The sequence below is a fragment of the Lichenostomus cassidix genome, chromosome 10 (genome assembly GCF_008360975.1).
Source record: "Lichenostomus cassidix isolate B80296 chromosome 10, HeHo_3.0, whole genome shotgun sequence".
Lineage (NCBI taxonomy): Eukaryota > Metazoa > Chordata > Aves > Passeriformes > Meliphagidae > Lichenostomus > Lichenostomus cassidix.
In genome coordinates, this window is record NC_139491.1 from 701,478 (window position 1) to 722,168 (window position 20,691).

General features: G+C 57.5%; 1 protein-coding gene and 1 non-coding gene across 3 annotated transcripts in view; one reads left to right on the top strand and one right to left on the bottom strand.

Moving 5' to 3' along the window:
• Positions 1-20,085, bottom strand: part of ADAMTS7 (ADAM metallopeptidase with thrombospondin type 1 motif 7) — a 33,081-nt gene extending 12,996 nt beyond the window's left edge. The window contains exons 1-18 of one of the 2 annotated variants that reach the window (XM_085070199.1): positions 19,844-20,085; positions 18,720-19,072; positions 17,673-17,844; positions 15,631-15,827; positions 14,652-14,735; positions 13,862-13,986; positions 12,725-12,874; positions 11,944-12,087; positions 8,756-8,900; positions 8,501-8,593; positions 8,227-8,372; positions 6,415-6,584; positions 6,076-6,209; positions 5,517-5,637; positions 4,979-5,223; positions 3,645-3,786; positions 2,021-2,147; positions 1,410-1,623 (exon numbers count right to left, since the gene is read on the bottom strand). In XM_085070199.1, the coding sequence (XP_084926325.1) occupies positions 1,410-1,623; positions 2,021-2,147; positions 3,645-3,786; positions 4,979-5,223; positions 5,517-5,637; positions 6,076-6,209; positions 6,415-6,584; positions 8,227-8,372; positions 8,501-8,593; positions 8,756-8,900; positions 11,944-12,087; positions 12,725-12,874; positions 13,862-13,986; positions 14,652-14,735; positions 15,631-15,827; positions 17,673-17,844; positions 18,720-19,072; positions 19,844-19,937 (2,856 nt within the window). In that variant the 5' untranslated portion in view covers positions 19,938-20,085. The remainder of the gene's footprint in view (positions 1-1,409; positions 1,624-2,020; positions 2,148-3,644; positions 3,787-4,978; positions 5,224-5,516; positions 5,638-6,075; positions 6,210-6,414; positions 6,585-8,226; positions 8,373-8,500; positions 8,594-8,755; positions 8,901-11,943; positions 12,088-12,724; positions 12,875-13,861; positions 13,987-14,651; positions 14,736-15,630; positions 15,828-17,672; positions 17,845-18,719; positions 19,073-19,843) is intronic. The other variant, XM_085070198.1, reaches the window with a different exon arrangement.
• A 468-nt stretch (positions 20,086-20,553) lies between these two features.
• Positions 20,554-20,626, top strand: TRNAK-CUU (transfer RNA lysine (anticodon CUU)). Its single transcript has one exon. It is a non-coding gene; the product is annotated as a tRNA-Lys (tRNA).
• The last annotated feature ends 65 nt before the right edge of the window (positions 20,627-20,691 follow it).

Genomic DNA, 20,691 nt, shown 5'->3' on the forward strand with positions numbered 1-20,691 from the left:
AGGGAAGGAGGGAGGTTATTTGCCAAGGCTGGGTTATCAGGGAAGCCTTTGGGACACAGATAAGGAATGAAGGCTGCTAGGAGCCTCGTGTGGGAGCACACCGAGCTTGAAGGAGGGCTCAGCCTTGAGCAGGAGGCATCAGGGCTGGCTGGCACAGTGAGATGTGCTCCTGCCAGGACACAGCCAGTGTCTGGGAACCCACCAACAACACAGCAGCCTTCCTGCTGCACAACTTCCTTGGAAAGTCCATAAAGCTGGATGTACAGAGCTTTGGGATCTTTCTAAGGCACTAAATCCCAGTGTTTAAGCAGCTGTGGGCCACCCAAGCCCCACAGAGCCCCTGTGGTGTGGCAGTGCTGGGTGCTCTGGTGCTGGACAGGCACTCGTGCTCCTGCCTGGGCTCTGCAGGGACAAACTGCCCCATCCCTGCTGCTACTGCTGACAGAAGGACCATGGTTAGCTTCTGGGAAGCCTCCAAGCCCCTCCAATTCCCCTACTTACAGTGGTGGTGGACACAGAGAAGAAAGAGGGCTCTCCCTTTAAATTAAAGGACAGAAAAATGACTGAACCTCAAAATCCCAAAAGCATTTTTCCTGGGCTCACAAGTCCATTGGTGCCAACACCACAGAGGACAACTGTGAGGGCTGGAGTTGGCCCTGCCCAGCACTGACCCATCTACAAGCAGTAATTTTCCTGTTAAATCACTGCATCCATCTTTCTTAGCCCTTAATTGTGGCTTTTGTGGGCCCCTAGAAAAATATTTCCAACTCGCTCTCATTTAGCCTTCAAATTCTCTGTTCACATTTGATTCCATTTGTTCCTTAGCAACAAGCTCCGTTCCCAGGCTCTCTTCTTTCTCTCCTGATATTTGTCTTCACCCTGAACACTTTTGGAACGGCTGCTGAAATTAGGAGTTATCATTTTCTGGTTGAAACCCTCAGCCTGTGGCTAAGCTGATTCACAGAAACACAAAAATAAATCAAGGCTACACAGAGTGTCGCCATTAATCAGCCCGTGGAATGGTTTGGCTTGGAAAGGACCTTAAAGATCATCCAGTTCCACGCCCTGCCATGGGCAGGGACACCTTCCACTACACCAGGCTGTTCCAAGCCCTGTCCAGTTGGAAACCTCATTTCTGGTCTCCTGGTGCCAAGCAGGGAGCATGGCCCTCACCCTGTGTGAGGAGCTGCAAAGCCCAGAGATGGGGCAGAGCTCAGCTGCCCAACGCTCCTTCCTCACTCCAAGACCTCTCCAAGCAATGGAATTCCCATCCCTGCAGCTGCTGAGCCCATCCAGACAATCCATGGATTTTCTGCAAGCTGGAGCACACCCTGGGCAGGCTGAGGTGTCTGGAGGCACCTGTCCCCACCTCCCACCCCTTTCCACCTCCCCCCAACACTCCCTCTCACCTCAGACCAGTTCCCCACGGCCCACTGGGAGGGACAGGGGACCTCTGGGTGACACGGCGCAGTGGCATCCGGCTTGGGGAGGTGCTGGCAGTCTGCTGGCTGCAGGGCTCTCTGCTCGTCCAGCCCCACACTCTGGATGCACAGCACTGTCCTCTTCATCAGCCCTGCCTGGCCACACGTGGCTGAGCACTTCTGCCACTCACCCACCCACCACCTGCAGGGAAGGGGAGAGGAAAAGGGGAAAAGGGGGAAAAAAAGGGGGAAAAGGGGGAAAAGGGGGAAAAAAAGGGGGAAAAGGGGGAAAAGGGAAGATGTCAGCCAGAGCAAGTGGCCACACACCAGGGTCTGCCTCATAGCCCATCATGTGGAGCCATAGGGAAAGGAGAATCCCAGTCCAAGGTCTGGGAGCCTAGACAGAGGGTCAGGGATGGGACAGTCCCCAAGCTGTGCCAGGGTAGTGTGCACAGAGGCAGAGAGGAGCATCCTGCCAGGCTGGGACCTCCTGTGGACAGGAAATGCCCTGCGGTGCTCAGGGATGCTGTCATGGACCAGCCCAGGGCCTGGCACCCACCCCAGGGTGAGGGAGAGGGAGGAGCAGGGCAGGGTCACACCTGGCTGGGCAGGGCTCCTCGCTGCAGGTGCGCTGCTGGTCGTCAGGACGGGTGAGTGCATCGCAGAACCTCTCCTCCACCAGGCCTGCCAGCCTCTCCACGCAGTGCACCACCTGCCGCTGCACCCCTGCGGGAGGGATGGCACTGAGCACCCCTGAGGGCACTGACAGGGCACCTGCACCCTGACACACACACCTCTGCAGGAGGGACAGGACTGAGACACCCCTGAGGGCACTGACAGGGCACAGGCACCCTGACACACACACCCCCGAGGGCACTGACACAACATGGGCACCAGTGAGGCTTTGGAAACCAAACTGGACCACCCAGCACCCTCCAGCAGCAGGTGACAGGATGCTCTTGGTGAGCCTGAGCCACCAGAACAGGGGAAAGAAAATGGCAGCACCGCTTGAAGCTGCAAGCTGGTTTGTGCTGAGGGTGTGCTGCCCTCACGGAGCCCCACAGGGCAGCTGGGGCAGGGGGGCAGCTGGAGGGGCTGCAGCCACAGAGCTGCACTGTCCTGGCACCACTGCCCAGAGCCTGTGCTCTGGGGACTGTGGGAAGCCAAGGGGCAGCACCCAGCTCTTTTGGCAGCCCTGCCCCAGCCCAAATCAGGGACAAATCGCTGGCCAAAGCCTCATGTCCCCAGCCTGCTCACAGGGGTTTTTAAGGGTGACCTCACCATGCTGCCTCACTCTGGTTTCTGTCCCCATTTCTGTAACACGTACTTGACCTGTGACATGGAGAGCTGCCACCATGAACTCAGCTGACACTGACAGAACCCTGCTGAGGCTGCCCAGCTGGGCTCTGCCTCAAGCACTTGGGAGCTTACAGGGCGCTGGGACTGAGCAAAGGCTCAGTGTGAGCTCTCCCAAATCCATGTCTCAGCTCACACCACCATCCAGGCCAGGGAGAGGGGCTCAGCCCTCCTACAGCTGCTCTCCCTCACCCAACTGCTGCCTGATTCACTCCTCTATTTCGCTTCTGCTCTGGAAGCCAAGCACTCAAATCATACAAAGGAAAGCTGGTTTTAAACAAAGCCCATGTCCTGGCACTCTGTGCTACCTAGAAAGCATGAGTGTCCTTGAATTCCCCTTTTTTCCAGTGCCAGCTGCTCTCGAGGAAGTGCTTGCTGGTTCCAGCCTCCCTCTGGCTGGGTTCCAGGATTGTCCCTCTGCGTCAGCTGCTCCAAAAGGTGCCCTTGGGACCCTGGGACACCCAGCCAGTGTTGCAGTGGGACAGGATGGGGGAATCCAATGTCCACAGACAGACAGTGTGGGACCCCAAAGCTCTGCCTGCACCAGGCACCCTCCCGTGTGCTCTCCATAAAACCAGGGATATTCTCCCCCCTGGAGAGGCCCAGCCAGGCAGGGGACAAGCCCTTCCACACTCGCTGATTTCTCTAAAGCTCTTTTGTCTCCCTGCCCTGCCGGGTAACAGGACACCGAGCCGCAGCAAAGCGCTGATAAAGCCCTGGGGTTCCCGGCGAGTGCTGCAGGGGCACCGGAGCTGTGACCTCAGCAGATGGCCCTTTTTTCTTCCCCTCAGACCCTGTGAAACCCAAGCCCCAGGAATTTCCCAGGGTCTGGGGATGCTGCACTGGTCGGAGCAGAGCTGCACTCACCTGTCCCGCAGGTGGCTGTGCAGGTGGTCCAGGAGCCGAAGCGCCACAGGAACTCGGGCTGCTCGATCTCGTTCTCGCTGTCGGCTGGGCGCTGGATGGTGTACTGGTACCTCACCCCGGGGTTTGTCTCCTGGAACAGCAGCTGGGGGACACAGGGCACAGTCAGGGGTGGCACTGCAGGGTGGCACTGCTCCGGGGGCTTCCCAGGAGAGAAGGACCTGCCCAGCAGGGCCAGAAGGATGTGACTGTTCCCAGCTCCACGCCAGGGCCGGATGGGACTTGGAGCAACCTGGTCTGTGGAAGGTGTCCCTGCCCGTGGGGGAATTTCCCAAATTGCTCCCCACTCCAAAGGGGCTCCTGCAGCTCCTGTGGTTGACACAAGTCTGGTCAAAGCGCCTCCCGCACCCGCGCTCGCCAGGGCCGGGAGTTCATCCCTGTTTTTCTTAGCCTAAGCACTCCCATTATTGCCAAAGCTTTGTTGTTCTTGGAGCTTTGGCAGGAGCCAGGGCGTCTTTCCAAAACCTCTCCATGAATATTGAAACATTCTTGTCCAAAGGTTTTAATTAGGTTGTGAATCCCAGAAAGTGATTTGTGGGTGCTGAGCGTGCCAGCACTCCCATTAACAGCAGCCCTTGGAGGCAGCAGGCCCAGGATCCTCACATCCCATCCCGAGCTGCTGCTGAAGGAAAGGCACAAGGACAAGGTTCTGCCTGCTCAGGGTGACTGAGCTCCGGGCAAGGCCAGGCAAAGGGGGAGATGCACCGGGGAGAGTGTCTGGCTGGGCCATGACCGCTGGGGCAGGGGGGTCCTGGGGGCCCAGGGATGCAGCTCTGTGCCTGTCACCACCCCTGCACCACCCCTGGCCCCATAAGGGATTTCAGCCTGGTGCCAGCTGTGCTATCATCCGTGGGATGATTCCCCCTGGCTTCTCCAGAGGATGTCTTGGCCTCATGGCCACAAGGATATTGACTCCCAAAGCTTTGCATGAGCCAACAGCTCCCTCACTGCTGACTGCCCAGCCCAGCCCAGCCCAGCCAGAAGCACTGGGGGCTCCTTCCCTGCTCTTGATAAGATACGGGAAAGGCCTCAGGAAAAGGCTCTTTCTCCTCACACTCCCTCTCCTGTGTAAATACTTTGTGGAATGCTGCAGAGGGGATGAGGCTCAGCTGGAAGTGGTGTGGGCTGGAAACACTCCCTGGGGCTGGCAGTGTGTGTTTGGCTGCTCTGCTGCTGGATCCTGCAGAAACACACCCTGAGGAGGTGCAGAGCCCATCCCTTCCATCAGGGAGGGCCCACAGCAGCTCAGCCCACAAGGAAGGCAGGATCCATCCTACCTGGATCCACACAGGCTCCACGGTGGGCCCTGGAGAGGTGAGGTTCTCCCAGTTCCCTGTCCTCTTGTAGGTGAAGGTGGTCCCTGCCACCCTGTAGTCCCCGTTCCACTGGATGGTCCAGCCGCCGTTCAGGAAATACTTCTCAGGGTCCTCGCTCCGCAGCGCCAGGAAATTCCCAGCTTCTGCCACTTCTTCAATCCGGATCTCCCGGGCTCCCACGGGGATAATCCCGATGTCGACATAACCTGGGAATGGAACCAAATGTTGGTCTTGGCAGAGTCAGAGGTGTCTGAGATGATTTTTGTCCTTGGGTGGGTGCCAGTGTCCCCTGAGTGGGTGCTGTGTCCCCTCAGTGGGTGCTGTGTCCCCTCAGTGCCAGCACTGTGCCAATCCTTACACCTCTGTAAGGCTCCAGTGGGCACCAAGCCCTGAGCCCACCTGAGTTCCCTGCTGTCTTATCCCCAAAAAGTCGACAAGCTGGGATCAACCCCCTCTCCAACGGAGCACAGCAGCAGCAGGCAGCAGGAGGTGGCCTTACCCAGCCCCTCACTGTCCTCGAAGGTCTTGTGCACGGTGTGGCAAGTGGAGCCATCCCCATGGCACACGCCGCAGCGATCCTCCACGGCGTGCGAGTCGATCTCGTAGTCACAGCCCACGTTCTGCAAGGGAACCTCGTCAGCCCCACAGCAGCACCTCCCAGAGCACTCCCAGCACCAACTGCACCATCTCCAGAGGATTCACAGCATCATGGGATGGTTTGGGTTGGAAGGGATGTTAAAGACAATCCAGTTCCAATCCACTTCCAATGGAAGAGCACTTCCATTAAGGACAATCCCTGCCGTGGGCAGGGACACCTTCCCTAGACCAGGTTGCTCCAAGCCCTGTCCTGGCCTGGGCTGTGCTCTGTCCCTTGAGGCCAGCAGTGAGGCTGACCCAGCCTGTACCACACACCCCTGGGCAATCAGGAACACTTCCTGAATGGAGAATGGCAAAAGCAGTGAGCTCAGCACGTGAGGGAGGGGATGCTGAACACCCAGGGGTGGCTCCTGTCCCCTCCTGTGTTTCCCCAGGCCTGGGATGTCCCCAGGTCCCCCCACCTTGCAGATGCCGTTGATGCAGACGTCACGGCTGCTGTCACTGTCATAGCAGGGTGTCCCATCCACCACGGCGTCGCGCAGCTTCTCCGCAAAGTACTCATGCTCGGGCCGGCAGTGCAGCTCGCAGGGGTTCACTGGGGAACAGGCACACACTCAACCCCAGCGCCCAGGCCGCCTCCGAAAACACAAATCAACCCTGCAAGCCCAGCCACAGTGTAAAATACAAAATACAGCATCAACAGGCTGCGAGGCACCGCTGGGACACCAACAGCCCTCTCCGGCCATTTGCAGGACCGTGTCCGGGCGTTTCCGGGGCTGAGGATTCTGCCCTGCACTCACTGCTGTTGGGCACTGGTGTCCACTTGTAGAGCTTCCCCTTGTAGGGCATGGGGTTGAACTGGCTGCACTGGAGCTGGCGGAAGGAGGGTTTGTCTGCGGGACACAGCCGCACGTTGCAGATCCGGAATCTCTTCCGCTCGCCCAGGCAGTACCGCCCGCCGTACTTGGGCCTGGGAGAGGGAAAACCAGGGGTCAGGGGGCTTGGAGTGAAAGAGAGCTTAGAATCAGAGAATCCCAAAAGGGTTGGGGTTGGAAGGGACCTTAAAGCCTATCCAGTTCCACTCCCTGCTATGGACAAGGACACCTCCCGCTGGGTTGCTCCAAGCCCTGTCCAGCCTGTTGCCCAACCTGCAGCTGCTCTGGAGGAGCTGCTCTCCATCCCACCCAGGGCATCCTCCTGACTCTGCTCCTCTGCTGCCCCAGGGCATGGCAAAGCTGACTTTTTAAAAGCACTTGTTAAAGCAAGAGAGACTTGAGAAGCATCAACCATTTCTTTTCAGATGCCAAGAGACCCTCACAACACAGCCACCACCTCCTGCCACGCTGCCTTTTCCTTTGTCACACCACTCTCCATGGCCCCGTGACCTCAGGAAAATTCTTTCTCCTGGGCACACTCTGCTGAAGGGAATGAAGCTAATGATTATTTTAGGGCTGTGTTTACATGCCCTGCCCTGAGGGAGGGGGGATGCCCAGCACACATTTTCTCACTCCATCCCAAGGGCAAAGCCGAAGATTTACCTCCAGTAGCCAAAGCAAACAACTGCCCGGGAAATTCCCAATGTTTGCTCTCCTGCCTGTCCACAGCTGTGTTTGGAACACTCCATAAACCACCACAGCACTTCTGCCACGGAGCTCATGTCAAACACAAATCCAGGCCTCAATCCAGGACTGAGATGACAGAGCACTTCCCTCAAGAGCCCAACAGCACATGCCGAACTCACCCCAGGAAGAGGATGGACACAACACATCAGGAGCCCATGCCTGGGGCTGCCAGAGCTCCTCAAGCCAGGGAAAAGTGACATCCCTAAAAAGCTCCTTTCCTCCCCATCCCAGGGTGCTCTGACACCAGGTTTTGGCTGAATCCAGTGCAACAGTGACTTGGTGACCAAGGGGACATCTGGGGAGCAGATGGGTGAGCCCAGAAATCCCGGGATGGAGATGGCAGCTCCTCCAGCAGTGCCCGGACACTTCCAGGCAGGAGTGAGAGCTGGCTCACGGAATGCAGCAGGGTGATAAACTGCAGCAGGATTTTTCAAAACAACTCTGAATCAGGCTCCAAGAATGCCTGGTTTGCTGTCCTGTCACTGAAGAACACTGGAAATGTTTTACATCTCCCAGTGTGGAGCCTCTGCCCTTTGCTTGAGTCACCCTGCAAAGCTCCCAGCCTGCACGGAACAGGAGGGATGTGTGGAAGGAGGCAGAGCAAGTCCAGCCCCTCCAGAGGCTCCCATGGGTAATCCCAAAAAATTAATGCCCTGATGGTCAAAAGCTCATCGTTCAGACCAGTAACTGCAAAATGGACTTTGCACAAGGGATGGAGGTACAGGAAAATGGGCAATGGCCTTCCACTGCCAGAGGGCAGTTAGGTGGGATATTGGGAAGAAACCCTTTCCCGTGAGGGTGGGCAGGCCCTGGCACATGGAGCCCAGAGAACCTGTGGCTGCCCTTGGATCCCTGGAAGTGTCCCAGGCCAGGCTGAACAGGGCTTGGAGCAGCCTGGGACAGTGGAAGGGGATGGAATAAGGTCCTTTCCAACCCAGACCATTGCAGGACTCCGTAACTCCTGCCAGGGGTCCTGGGGCTCTGGCTCACGTGGGGTGGCTGCAGTGCCTCTCAGCACTCTGCACTCCTGCGCCACAGCTGCGGGAACAGGAGGCCCAGGAGCTCCAGGAGCTCCAGCCGCCGTCGATGGCCTCGGGCCGAAATCCCACGGGAACACAGTCGCCGTTGAAGCACCACTGCAGAGGGACAGGCAGGAGAGCACAGGGTAAGGATGGGGAGCACAGTCCCTGCACTGGACCCTGCACAGCTCCTGTGTGGGCTGACCAGGGGTCCCCGAGGCCATGAGGGGTGTCCCCCCTGTTACCTTGTTGTCCCCACATGCTGTGCCATCAACAGCCGCGTCCAGCTTGGAGTGACACGTGTTCCCCACCGTGCACCACAGCGTGCTGCAGACACTCTGTGGGAACACAGGGACACGGTTCCTGACCAGCACAGATCCAGCCCTCCTGCACACATCCAGCCCTCCTGCACAGATCCAGCCCTGCAGCAGGCAGAGCTCAGCCCCAGCAGACCCTAACCCCACAGAACCCCCAGTCCCACGCTCTGTGGTCCCACTCACGTCCATGTTGTCGCAGAAGGTGGAGTAGGGGCCGTACTGCAGCCGGCACTGGTGGCCCACGTCGTACAGGACACCCGGGGGCACCAAGGGGAAGTCCAGCACCTCCTGGGCTGGGGGGTCATCCAGGCACAGCCCCCAGCCCCGGCTGAAAGAGAAAGGTCACAGCAGCGTCACCCCAGGCAGGTGCCAGGGGGAGCAGCAGCTGATGAATGTCCCACTGACACGACCCTGGCTCTGCAGTCCCTGGAGCTGTTCTGGTGCCAATGGGCACCTCTGGGTACCTTTGCCACCCCCAGAGCGATCCCCCCGTGTCCCCCAGGGATGGCAGGACATGGGGAAGGCAAAGGGCCAAGGACAGCAGAGGCAACAACCAGAAGCATCCCGGTGGACCCACAGCCTCCAGAAATGTCCCTGCTAACAGGAATAAAGGAGATTATCAGCAGCCAAAAGGTGCTCACCCCCACATTGCCAGTACACAAGTGCACAAGCCAGGCTGGGCAGCATTTCTTTGGAGCAGAGGTGGGAGTGGAGTGGCCAAGGCAGGCAGTTCCTCCCTCTGCTCCAACTGCTTTTGCTCTGATACTTCCCAAACACACATGGAATTGTCACCAGTTCAGCCTTCAGTGTTGATTTAAACAAACTTGTTTCCAGCAAGGCCAAGCCTCTGGCAAGGCTGCGGAGGTGGATCAGATTACTCGGGTTTGTTGTGATTGGGAATGGCTCTGAATTAACTTGAAATGAGATTCCTTTCTAACCCAAACCAGCATGGAAACAAGGGCTGGAAGCAGGAGAGCTCCTGCTCTGGGATGCTGGCAGTGCCACGGAGTGATGCCCAGCAGAACCAGCACCCCTCCTCCCTTTCCCATCCCACCACTGAGCTCCCCACGGGACATCTGCACACAGCTCCTTGGCTGGAGACAGACCCTAAAGCCCCATCTATATCCTCACTGCAATATATTTATATTTTCCTATGGGAAAAATCAGGAAATGGGTTGCTTTCAGCAGCCCAGCAGCTTGGAAGTCTCCATTTGCAAACTCCAAACAGCAGGAGCATCCTGCTGCTCCCAGCCTGGTGGGAAGGGAAGGGAAGGATCCCTGTGGGTGATGTGGGGCTGAGCCTGGATGGAGCATGGATTGGACAGGGGGTGCTGGTGCAGCCTGTGCCAGGCACACTGTGGGGTCACTGCACAGCACCTGGGATCTGCCTCAGCCCTCCAGCTTTTCCAGAATCAATTTCTTTGTTAAATATTTTACAGGCATTCTACTGGCCTGTTCAATTGGCCAAAACACTTCTCCAAGCCTGGAAAAATTGGCCTGAGTTTCCCCGTGGCTTTGCAGGGATCTGCAGTAAATCCTAATCCACAGGGAAAAGCAGAGGCTGTGCTGCTCTGCCTGTTCCAGCCCATTCCTTAACGAGCTGGAGGATGGAGGAGATGGAACGATGATTGAATCCCCATCTGTCAGCAGCCTGACAGGATCTGCAGATACATTTGAGAGCAGGATTAAAATTCCAAAAGCTCCCAGAGAACTGGAGGAAGGGTCCAAGAAAGCCAGGACAGAATTCAACAAAAACAAAGGCAAGGCTTGGAGGTTGGGAAGAATCAGCTGCACAGACATGGAGCTGGTGGAGCTGGCAGAGGAGTGGCATGGGATGGGGAAGGGCAGCAGGCTCCAGGCCCTGGGGAGAGGAGGATGATGGAAGAAGAGCTCCAGCACTGAGGAAAGAGGCTGAAAATCTGCTTGTCTGATGTAGAGCAAAGCCTGAAGGGTCCCTCCAGCACAGAAACATCACCAGCCCCCCTGTGCCAGCATCCTACACTGGCCTGAGCGAGGGGACACCTTCCTTGGGGACACTGCTGCCACAGCAAGGACAGGACCTCTCCCAGTGACTGTCCCCTCATGTCCAGGCAGACCCTGACCCTCCAGCCCCAGCTGCAGCCAGTGCTGACCCGCAGTGCTGGGGCTGTGCCACTGCTGGGAATCACTTTCAGATGCTCAAACATTCGGCAGTGCTTGGAAAGTAACAACAGCCTCGTGTAAAATAATAACAACCTCGTGTAAAATAATAATAACCTCGTGTAAAATAATAATCATCGTCATCCGAGAGGGTGGTTTTTCCAAACGTGAGGTCTGTTCCAAGCACATCCAGCAACCCCAGGTCAGCAGGGCTCAGTTTCCTGGCTCCCTCCCTGCTGTTCTCCTGCCAACATCCCATTAAAGCACCCTGGCCTCTCCGTGCCCCGGGGGTGTCACAGCCGGTGACAGACCCTGCTGCTCCCAAGGAAGAGCTGCTCCTTCTGGGGGAGCAAAGAGACCAAAACCCCACCAGAGGAGCTTCCAGCTGCTCTGTCTCTCCCCCAGCACAGCTCGCAGCAGCCCAAGGTCAGCACAAGCAGGAAATTCTTCATCCCAAAGTGAAGGTTAAAAGCTGAGGGCCAAGAGCGCTGCGGATGCGGGAAAGCTCCATTCCTCTGAAAGCCATAAATCAGCAGTAATTCCCCTGCACGGGGCCAAGCCCACGTGTCCCAGGCTGGGGTTTGGGAGCAGCAACCTGGCCCTAGCAGCCTCCCAGCCCAGCTCTCCCCTCGCTGCTCCTCACTGCTTTCAAACCTTCCCGTAGCAAGGGAGGAAAAAGTTCCTCCAGTGCAAGCCACTGGCTGACAAACCACACTCCGGGCTGAGTTCCTTGGAACTTCCTAACAACAGGCTGAAAAATCAGCCACGGGTAGCTGCTAAAAATAAACAAAGGCAGGGAAGAATTTGGCTGGGTCTGGCTTGGCCATGTCAGGCAGAGAGAATCGAAGAGATTCTGCAGAAACTGCAGAGAGCACCAGGAAAAACACTCCGGTTTGATCTGTGCCACCCCAAACACTCCTGACCCCCCTTAGAGCACAGGGTGAGGCAACCAGCGAGGTCGAGGAATCCCAGAGTGGTTTGGTGGGAAGGGAATTTAAAGCTCACCTCACCCCATGCCATGCCATGGCAGGGACACCTCCCTCTGTCCCAGGCTGCTCCAAACCCCATCCAACCTGGCCTGGAACACTCCCAGGGATCCAGGGACAGCTCCTCTGAGCAAAAACCCCCAACACCCTCAGAGAGACGATCTCAGAGATAAGAACATCCCCCATGCCCTGGGCTCCCTGACCCCCCCAGCCCCCCAGGGAGGAAGAAGAGCAGGAAGCACTCACTCGAGGAAGCGTGTGATGTACTCGCGGCTGCAGCGGGACCAGGTGAGGGGGGACGTGTCATACAGGAGCTGTGGAGACATGATGAAAGGTCTTTTCCCAACTGGCTCACAGTCATTGCTGCTTCCATCATGCTGAATCCCAAAACTGTGTAAGAGCACAGCCCACGGAGGGGAGGTGAGCCACACACAGCCACCACAGCCACCACAGCCACCGCGACACCGGGCACAGCCCCAGCCCCGCTCCCAGCAGGGACAGGACAGGGATCTGCCCTGGGGGCATTCTAGTGACACCCAGGACACTGCCCTGACCTTGGGCCCGTGCTTCTATTTCACTGAAAACTCAGGAATATTGAACAAGATCGAGTAGTTAAACCTACTGTGGGTGTTTTGCCACACACAGATGTCTATTGGGAACTGCACTGTTCAAGTGATTTTATCAAAATTTAACTGAGACTGGGGCAAGCAAAATTCTGTTGCTGACACTGCAGCCAGATCCCACTTTAAAGCTTCTCAATGGGCAAGCCCTGCTCCAAAACCTTCCCAGGTTTCCTGTCCACCCCAGGACAATACCCAGGTGCAATTTCTCCAGGCTGCTGGGATTACGTGGTTCTCATTAAACCTGAGACAGCCCAAAACTTAACTGCAGAATGAAACCCCCAGGCAGCAAGGGAGAGTTTGCACCAGCAAGGAACCACTTGGGAACCATCTCCCAACTTCCCCCCGTGCATCCTTGTCCACCCCACAGCACACAGAGGAGGAGGAGCAGGAGGAAGGGGCACTACCTGTGTCCGAGCTCGTGTGCCACAGTGAAGGCGAGGGGCAGCCCCGTGTCCTCGTTGATGTTGCAGCTGCGGTGGGGTTGGCACATCCCAGCCACGTGGGACAGCCCCAGGGTCTCACAGGGCCTGTTCATGGCAGCACAGATGTCCTTCCTTGGCCGAGGGACACACGGACAGACACACAGACAGACACAGAGCAGAGAGGGCATTGGAAGGCAGCAGGAGCAGGATGGTGGCCAAACAGGAGTGAGAATGGAGACATCCAACATCCTTCCACAGGGGAAACATTCATGACCTTTCCTTTCCCCTCTCCTCTCCCAGTATCCCCAGCTCATTATTAAGCCTGATTAATGGGTGCTGCTGGCCAGCCCAGCTACGTTTATTCCATTGTGTAAATAAAGCTGATGCTGGGGATAATCAAGCAATGCTATGGGGAAGCACAACCCAGAGGTGCTGTGGTTTGCCAGGGAAGCTCCAGCCACCCAGGCAGAGCAGCTCCATTGAAGTACAAGGCCTGCAGTGCCTCATTTCTCTACAAAGCAACTTCCCGGAGAAGATAAAGCTGTTGTGGGTTGTGAATCATCACCCAAAGCACCACCACAGCCAACTCCCGGCAGCCTGAAAGCCTCAAACCAGGCTTTGACTGCAAGGTACACAAACTTGGCCAGAGGCTGGAATTCCTGCCAGCTCCTGGGAGGTCAGGGGCTTCCCAGAGGCTCCCCTGCCAAGCCCAGCCTCCAAGGGAAAAAGGAGAGTTAATCCTGGGAGGATCCAACTGTTCTGGGGCTTGGCAATCGGGCCAAGGTGAAAACCTGGTTTGGAAACCTCAGCTGGGAGCTGTGTCCAGGTCTAAACCTGAGATGTGGGACAGTTCACAGAATCACAGACTCATGGAATGCTTTAGGTTGGAAAGGGTCTCAAAGATCACCTAATTCCACCCCCCTGCCATGAGCAGGAACACCTCCCACGGCAGTTCCAGCCACCAGGACCCAGATATCCCCAGATTTCACATTTCAGCTCCTACATGGAGGTGTCCAGGCAGGGAGATTTCAACATGTCCCACATAGCTGTTCCCCTGGCTGCCCCCAGGTGAGTTTTTGGCTGCTAGAACAGCACCAAACCAGAGCAGGGGCTCCTCACCTGGTGAGCAGCACAGCCACGTCGTGGTGCAGGGGGTGAGAGTCTCCCTTCACGTTGATGCTCTTCTGCCACTTGCAGAAGCTCTTCAAGGTGTTGTCTGCATGGTGGGAGATCTTGAGGTCCTCCTGCCAACAGAAAGGGAAATCTGCTGGAGCTGTTTGGATTTTGGGATGGGGAGGGGAGAGGTCTGATCCCAGACACAGCAGAGTGGAACTGGGAGTGATTGCCATCCAGATGGAACTGCTCCATGTTTATAGCTTGCAGGCTGGGTGGGAAGACAGCCCTTTTCCTGCTTTCTTTTCATCTGTGCTTCAACCAAAACATTAAATCATCCAGGAACAGGGGTTAAGAACCCCTGCAGGAACCCTCTGTGCTGGCTGGGGGTGAAGAACAAGGCTGTGGAGCCCCTGATGGCCTCAGACCCCCCAGAGCCACCACAGCAGCTGGGACACGACCACTCAGTCACCCAGAGCCCTCTGCCACCCCACTGATGTTGTGTTATCCCAAACCACCCCAAATCCCAGCCTCTGCAGCTCCTCTGCCCGTGTTGTCCCCAGCTCTACCAGCCAAGACAAGGAAGCAAATGTGGATTTCTCTCACACACAGTCAGCCAGGCCAGGACAGCCCAGGAGGGATGCTGGTTTTCCAGGACAGCCCAGGAGGGATGCTGGTTTTCAAGGACAGCCCAGGAGGGATGCTGGTTTTCAAGGACAGCCCAGGAGGGATGCTGGTGTTCCAGGCCCTCCCAGCCCACCCCAGCCTGCCTGCCAGGGCTCAGCTCTGCTCTCACCTCCTCGTGCTCCAGCAGGATGAGCCGCACTATGGCGATGTTGATGGGGTTGCCGATGCTGGCGTGGTGGAACAGCCCTGCCACCTGCAGAGGGACAGCCAGGGGACAGAGCTAAGGACACAGAGCAGCCTGGACAGCCCTGCTGGCATCCCCAGCTGCACAGCTCCAGGGGAAGCTCTGCTGACAGCATCTCGGGAATTCCCCACATGGGAGACAAGAACAGGCACAGCCTGGAGTGAGGGCTGCCATGAAATCCATTTTACTCGATATGATCTGTGTGGAGCTGGAGCTCAGCCAGAAACGCCCGGGGAACCCCTGTGCTCTCACTCTGATGGATGTGTTTAACATCTCAGAGGAATTTGGTGCTTCTGGGCACCTTCACCCCCCAGAAACCCAGGGATGTTAGCTGAGGTCCTGTGCCCAATCCCACCCTGCCCTGGCACCCACCAAAGCTCTCCTATGGAATGCCAAGAGGAGCTACCCTGGCAGAGGACAGACTGAGCCACCTCCCCCAGACCCATCTGCTTGTCTGATGGTGCCAGCAAAGCCCCCCAGATCCCCAGTGGAGAATCACGACCTGGCTGTCCTTCCCTCAGCAAGGGAACAGCCCTGCAGCCCCTCAGGAAGGTGCCACGGCCTTGGCTGAGCTGTTCCTGCCCACAGGGAGGTTTTGGGTTTGCTGCCAACCACCCATTCCCAGCTGGGGTTGGGGCACTGGGCACAGCAGCCACGCCAAGGGCAGGTGGGAGCTCCCTGCAGGTTCAGGGTCTGCCAAGGTCCCCCAGGGATCAGCCCTGCAGCCCTGGGGTCTTTGATGCAGGGAGGTGGTGCCTGTCCCCTCCCTGGGACGGGATGGGACAGGGGATGGACATGGCTCAGACCTGTGGAAGGTGTGCAGGGTGGCCAGGGGGTGGAACTGGATGGGTTCTGAGTCCCTCTGCACCCACACCATGCCAGGATCCCATGGCTCCTCACTCACCATGTTCATGACGGTCAGCACGTACTTCTCGATGTTGTCACTGCCGTGGAACTCCACCATCTTGGTGTCTGCCACCACCAGCGTCTCCACCCACTTCTCCCTGCTGATGGAACGCTGCTTGATCCTCCTCCTGCTGTGCTGCTTCTGCTCCCACCGCTCCCTGCGCCTCTCCCACCGCTCCAGGCTTTCCTGGGACTCTGAGCGATTTAAGGGGGGAAAAAGGACTTTACTCCTTGATAAAATGTCTGCAAGTTTGATAAAAGATCTTATTTTTTAATTCAAAGGATTAACCTTTGGTGTGGAGAAGGCTCCACACACAGACCCACAACTCAATAGCTCCTGTGCATTTTGCTGTGCTCTGTTCCAAAGGGCTCTGAGCTTGCACATGAGCACAACACAAAAAAAAAACAACCAAAAGAAAGCATTTGAAGCCATTTCTTTGACCAGAACAGGGTTTGCAATATTCCACAAGGAACAAGGAGCCTCCCAGAGCAGAGTCTTAGAGTTTGTGCTGACACAGGAATTTATAGCCAACCCTGCAGAGATGATTGAGAAACAACCTGAGAAAAAAACGTGGTGGCTCAACATTTCGGATCATCCCAAATCTGTATTTTTCAGGAAGGGACAGTTCCCAGCACAACAAACTCTGTGCCCCCAGAGCTGGACTGATGTCTGGAGTCAAATCCCACAAACCCCAGAGTCCTGGGCACTGCAGGACAGCACAGAGATCCCCTCAGGCACATGGAGAGCAAGCTCTGCTCCTTCCCAAGGGGAAACAAGGGGAATGTTCACTGGGCTGAGCAGTCTGGAGGCGGTGAGGGCTCAGCAGCTCCTCACGCACACCAGCAACTGGGAATTGTCCAGCGGGACTTTTCCTGTGACCCGGCTCCAAGAGCAAGGTCAGGGTCAGCCCCAAGCTGGGTGAAGGCTTTACAAACCTCATCCCACTCAGTGGGAATCGCTTTCATGGCTGCTTTCTGAGGGCTCAGCCTCACTTCCCTAACAATGGACTCCTACATTTCCTGGGCTGTGCTGAACGTTAGCTGTGAAAGGGCGTTTTATCCCCCAGCCTGAACAATCCCAACTATCTGGAGCACTTGATGGATTGCTAATTCCACTGCGACAGTTTGATGGCAGCAGCTTCCTTGGAGCTGATTCTGTGTCCCTGGCTGCTGCAGAGCACAGGGTCCCAGGGGTCCCAGGGGTATTTCCCTTCGGGATGATCCCTGTCAAGCACTCACCCAGCTGCCCTGCTGCTGCCAGGAGTTAAACATCAGCAGCCCAGCAGCAGCTGGGGCTCTGCACAGCAAGCCAGCAACACCAGAGCACAGGGAAAGGCTGGCAGGCACCAAAACCCTACAGACCCTGGGATTCCTCCCCATATCACATCCACATCCACCCCTCTAGCCCTGAGTACACAGGAGATCCACATGACCAACACACAGGCCATGGTATGCCCAGAGAAATTAATTTTCAAGAATAGACTTCAAAGTCCAGAATACACTTGAGTCAAGAATAGACTTCAAAGCCTAGAAGAAGCTATTAAGATCATTACCACAGATTAAATAATTAATTTAGATTATCAGAAAAATGCCTGAAGATAACCCTGTTAGAGAAACAAATCCCAGTTTCTGAAAGCAGAGAGCTCCAGGAAATGTGCAGCACATAATGCACTGCCTGGAAGATGCAGCTTCATCAGGGAGTAAAGTGCCCATGAACTTCTGGGAACACAGCAAATTCCTCAGTACTTAAAATCTTGGATTTAGGAGTTTACCCAACCCATCTGCTCTGGACAAGGAAGGAGCCACAAGCACTCTGCCCACAGCAGGAATCCCCAGGGCAGAGACCAAGTTCCACTCCCAAAGTCCAATGCTCTGCCAGGTCAAAAAGCAAAGTTTTCATGGAAATGATACAAATGCTCAGTCTCCACATCATCCCCTGCCTGCAGCAGCGCTGGGAGGGGCAGATGAGAGCGAGAGCTCCAGCACACATCAGTCACTGGTGTCACCAGCTTTGCCAAAAGGCAGCTGCAGGGACAGTACCTGGCACGCCACAGGATTCCTGTGGAGCTGGGGACCTCCTGCCCTGCTCTGGCCTGTCCTTGGGCACCTGGCGCTTGTAGATCCTGTGGGGCTGAGCTGCTCCCTCCTCCTGAGGGCTGCTGGACACAGGCTCGATGAAATAGTCCTCGTTCATCAGCCGGAACACACCTTTCTGCCAGGAGACACAAAGTGGCACAATGAGGCCACCTGCACCCAGGCTGACCCCGAGGAACCTGGGAATGGGAGTGATCATGGAATCACAGGATCATGGAGTGCTTTGGGTGGGCAGGGACCTTAAAGACCATCCACTGCCACCCCTGCCATGGCAGGGACACCTTCCACTATCCCAGGCTGCTCCAAGCCCTGTCCCACCTGGCCTTGGACACTGCCAGGGATCCAGGGGCAGCCACAGCTTCTCTGGGCACCCTGTGCCAGGGCCTGCCCACCCTCCCAGGGAACAATTCCTTCCCAATATCCCATCCATCCCTGCCCTCTGGCAGTGGGAAGCCATGAAGGATCTGATGGAGCTGTCTTCCCTCCAAACTGAGACACCAGCATGAGCACTGCATCTCCAGTTATATGGGATCACTTCCTCAACCCCACAGGAGGTTTGAAACTCTCTCCCCCAGACTGCCACTCTCCCAGGTCACTTTTGCCTTAGGAAGTATCTACAGTGGAATAAAGCAGCAGAGAGTTTAGGAAACAGCAAGTAGCTTCACTACCTGGGAGCTGTGTTATAGTAGCACCTCCAGCCCTGAGCCCCTCGTTTCCAGAGGTGCTCCTCACAATCCCACAGTCATGGACTAGAAGGCAGAGAATTCCTCCCCCTGGGAATTTGGCCACAAGCAAGTAAACACAGCCCAGAGAATTCCCAAACCACTGAAATCCACGGGAAATTTACAGTCAGCTCATCCATGGCTGCAGCAGACCTACGTGAGGAGATGCTGACTGTGCTGCGGCTGGGGATTTTGGCAGGAAAAGGGGTTTCCCCCAGCTCCTGCTGTTCCCTTATGGATAAGGATCCCCGTGGGTCGGGGCTGTACTCACCAGGCCATCGCAGGTGCTGAGGGCAGCCAGCCCTCCCTGCAGCACTCGGCTGCGCACCTCCCCGAGCATGTGGCAGGAGTTGTAGGAGTGAGGCTGGATCTTCGCACCAGCGATGCCCCCGAAACGCCTCTCGCTGACAAACCCCGGGGCCAGGAGGTGCCTGTTCAGGCTCAGGTTGAATTTCAGGGGTTGCCCTTTGTATTGCAGCTCATAGAAGGCAAGAAACTTGCTCCTGGAGGCAGGAGACCTGCGGTGAAGGGCCCGGTGGGACAAGTCGTAGGACAGGAAGGATCCGCTCTCGTCGACCTTGATGGGATGGACGATGTCGCTGCCGGAGCGCGGCGGGGGTGGCTCTGGGGACAGCGGGAGCGGTGGTTACCTGCAGGGCTCCTCACCTTTCCTCGCCCACCCCTTCCTCCCGCGGCAGCGGCATGAGGTAGCACAGCCCAGCTGGATCTGGTAACTGGTGTGCGCTGGGACGGAGCAGGGCCGGGGTTTGCCGTGGGACAGGGTTAAGGTCAGGGTTAGGGACGGCGGGGCGAGGTGGGCTCGGGCAGCTCCGGAGCTCGGCTCTGTCCCGGCTGCCCGCCGGTACCCCGCACACGCTGCCGCTGTTCGGCTCCAGCTGCCAGCAAAAACCCACCACACAAACAACGAAAAAGCGCCCGAAAATCAAATCCCTGCTTTGAAACGGTGTTGGGGCGCCGTCTCTGGGGGCAAAGCAGCCCCAGGCACCGAGCTCCGCGGAGCCTCCCCAGCCGGAGAGAGCCGGGAGGAGCCGCGGGGAGAGGAGAGGGGCTGCGGCTCCGACCGTGCCCAGCCCGCCGGGGCGAGCGCAGGGCGCCGGGGACACCGAGCTGTCCGGTCCGTCCCGCCGAGCGCCCCGCGAGCATCCCCGCGCACAGCCCGCGGACATCCCGCGGACCCCCGGCGCTCATCCTCCGCTCATTCCCGCGGACAGCCCGCCCGCATCCCCGCGGACCCCCAGCGCTCATCCCGCTCAGCCCCGCGGACACCCGCGGACACCCCGCGCTCCGCGGACATCCCGCCCGCATCCCCGCGGACACACGGCGCTCCTCCCCGCGGGAAGCCCGCGCCCCTCCCGCGCTCCCGTCCCCGCGGACCTGTCCCCGCGGCGCCCCCGGCCGCGGCCAGCGCCAGCGCGGCGGCGACAGGGACGAGGGGCAGCAGCGGCAGCAGCGCGGCCAGAGCCGCCATGGCTGCGGCGGGCTGGGGGCTCCGCGCCGGGCGGGATGGGCACGGCGGGGGCGGGGCTATGCAGATCGGGTGGGCGGGGTCATGCACATTAGATAGGCGTGGTTATGCACATGAGAAGGCGGGGTTATGCACATTAGGATGACGTGATTATGTAGATCAGCTGGGCGGGGTTATGCAGATCAAGGGGCGGAGCTTACCCTGCGCGTTGCCGCCGTGGCTCGATGGCGCCCCGTAGCGGTGGCTGAAAAAAAAAGGTGAATTTTCGGTCAAAAATGAAAAACGGCCGCTGAGGCTGCCATGTTCCCCCTCTCCACTACCCGGCGCTTTCTCTTTTTATTTTCTCTCAGGTTTAAACCAAGCGGGAGCATAAACCGGGCATAACTCGGTGCTCTTCAATAACCCTCGGGGGCTGCTCGCGGCCCCGGCATTCCACAGCTTTCCCGGACGTCTCCTGGCTCCCCGCTCGTGCCGGCTCGGTGAGGGGATGATGTTTAATTAGGAGATAATGTTAAATACACAAACCAGCCGGCTCCGCGCCCTCTAGCGGGCGGAGCGGGAATGAGCAGAGCGGGCTGGGCGGTGCCGAGAGCTGAGCCTGCAAATGGGTGAGCGTGGCGCCCGGCTAGCTCAGTCGGTAGAGCATGGGACTCTTAATCCCAGGGTCGTGGGTTCGAGCCCCACGTTGGGCGCATTACTTTTTCCTCTTTTTTTTCGTTCTTTTTTATTAATTATTTTTTCCCTCTCTCTCTCCAAA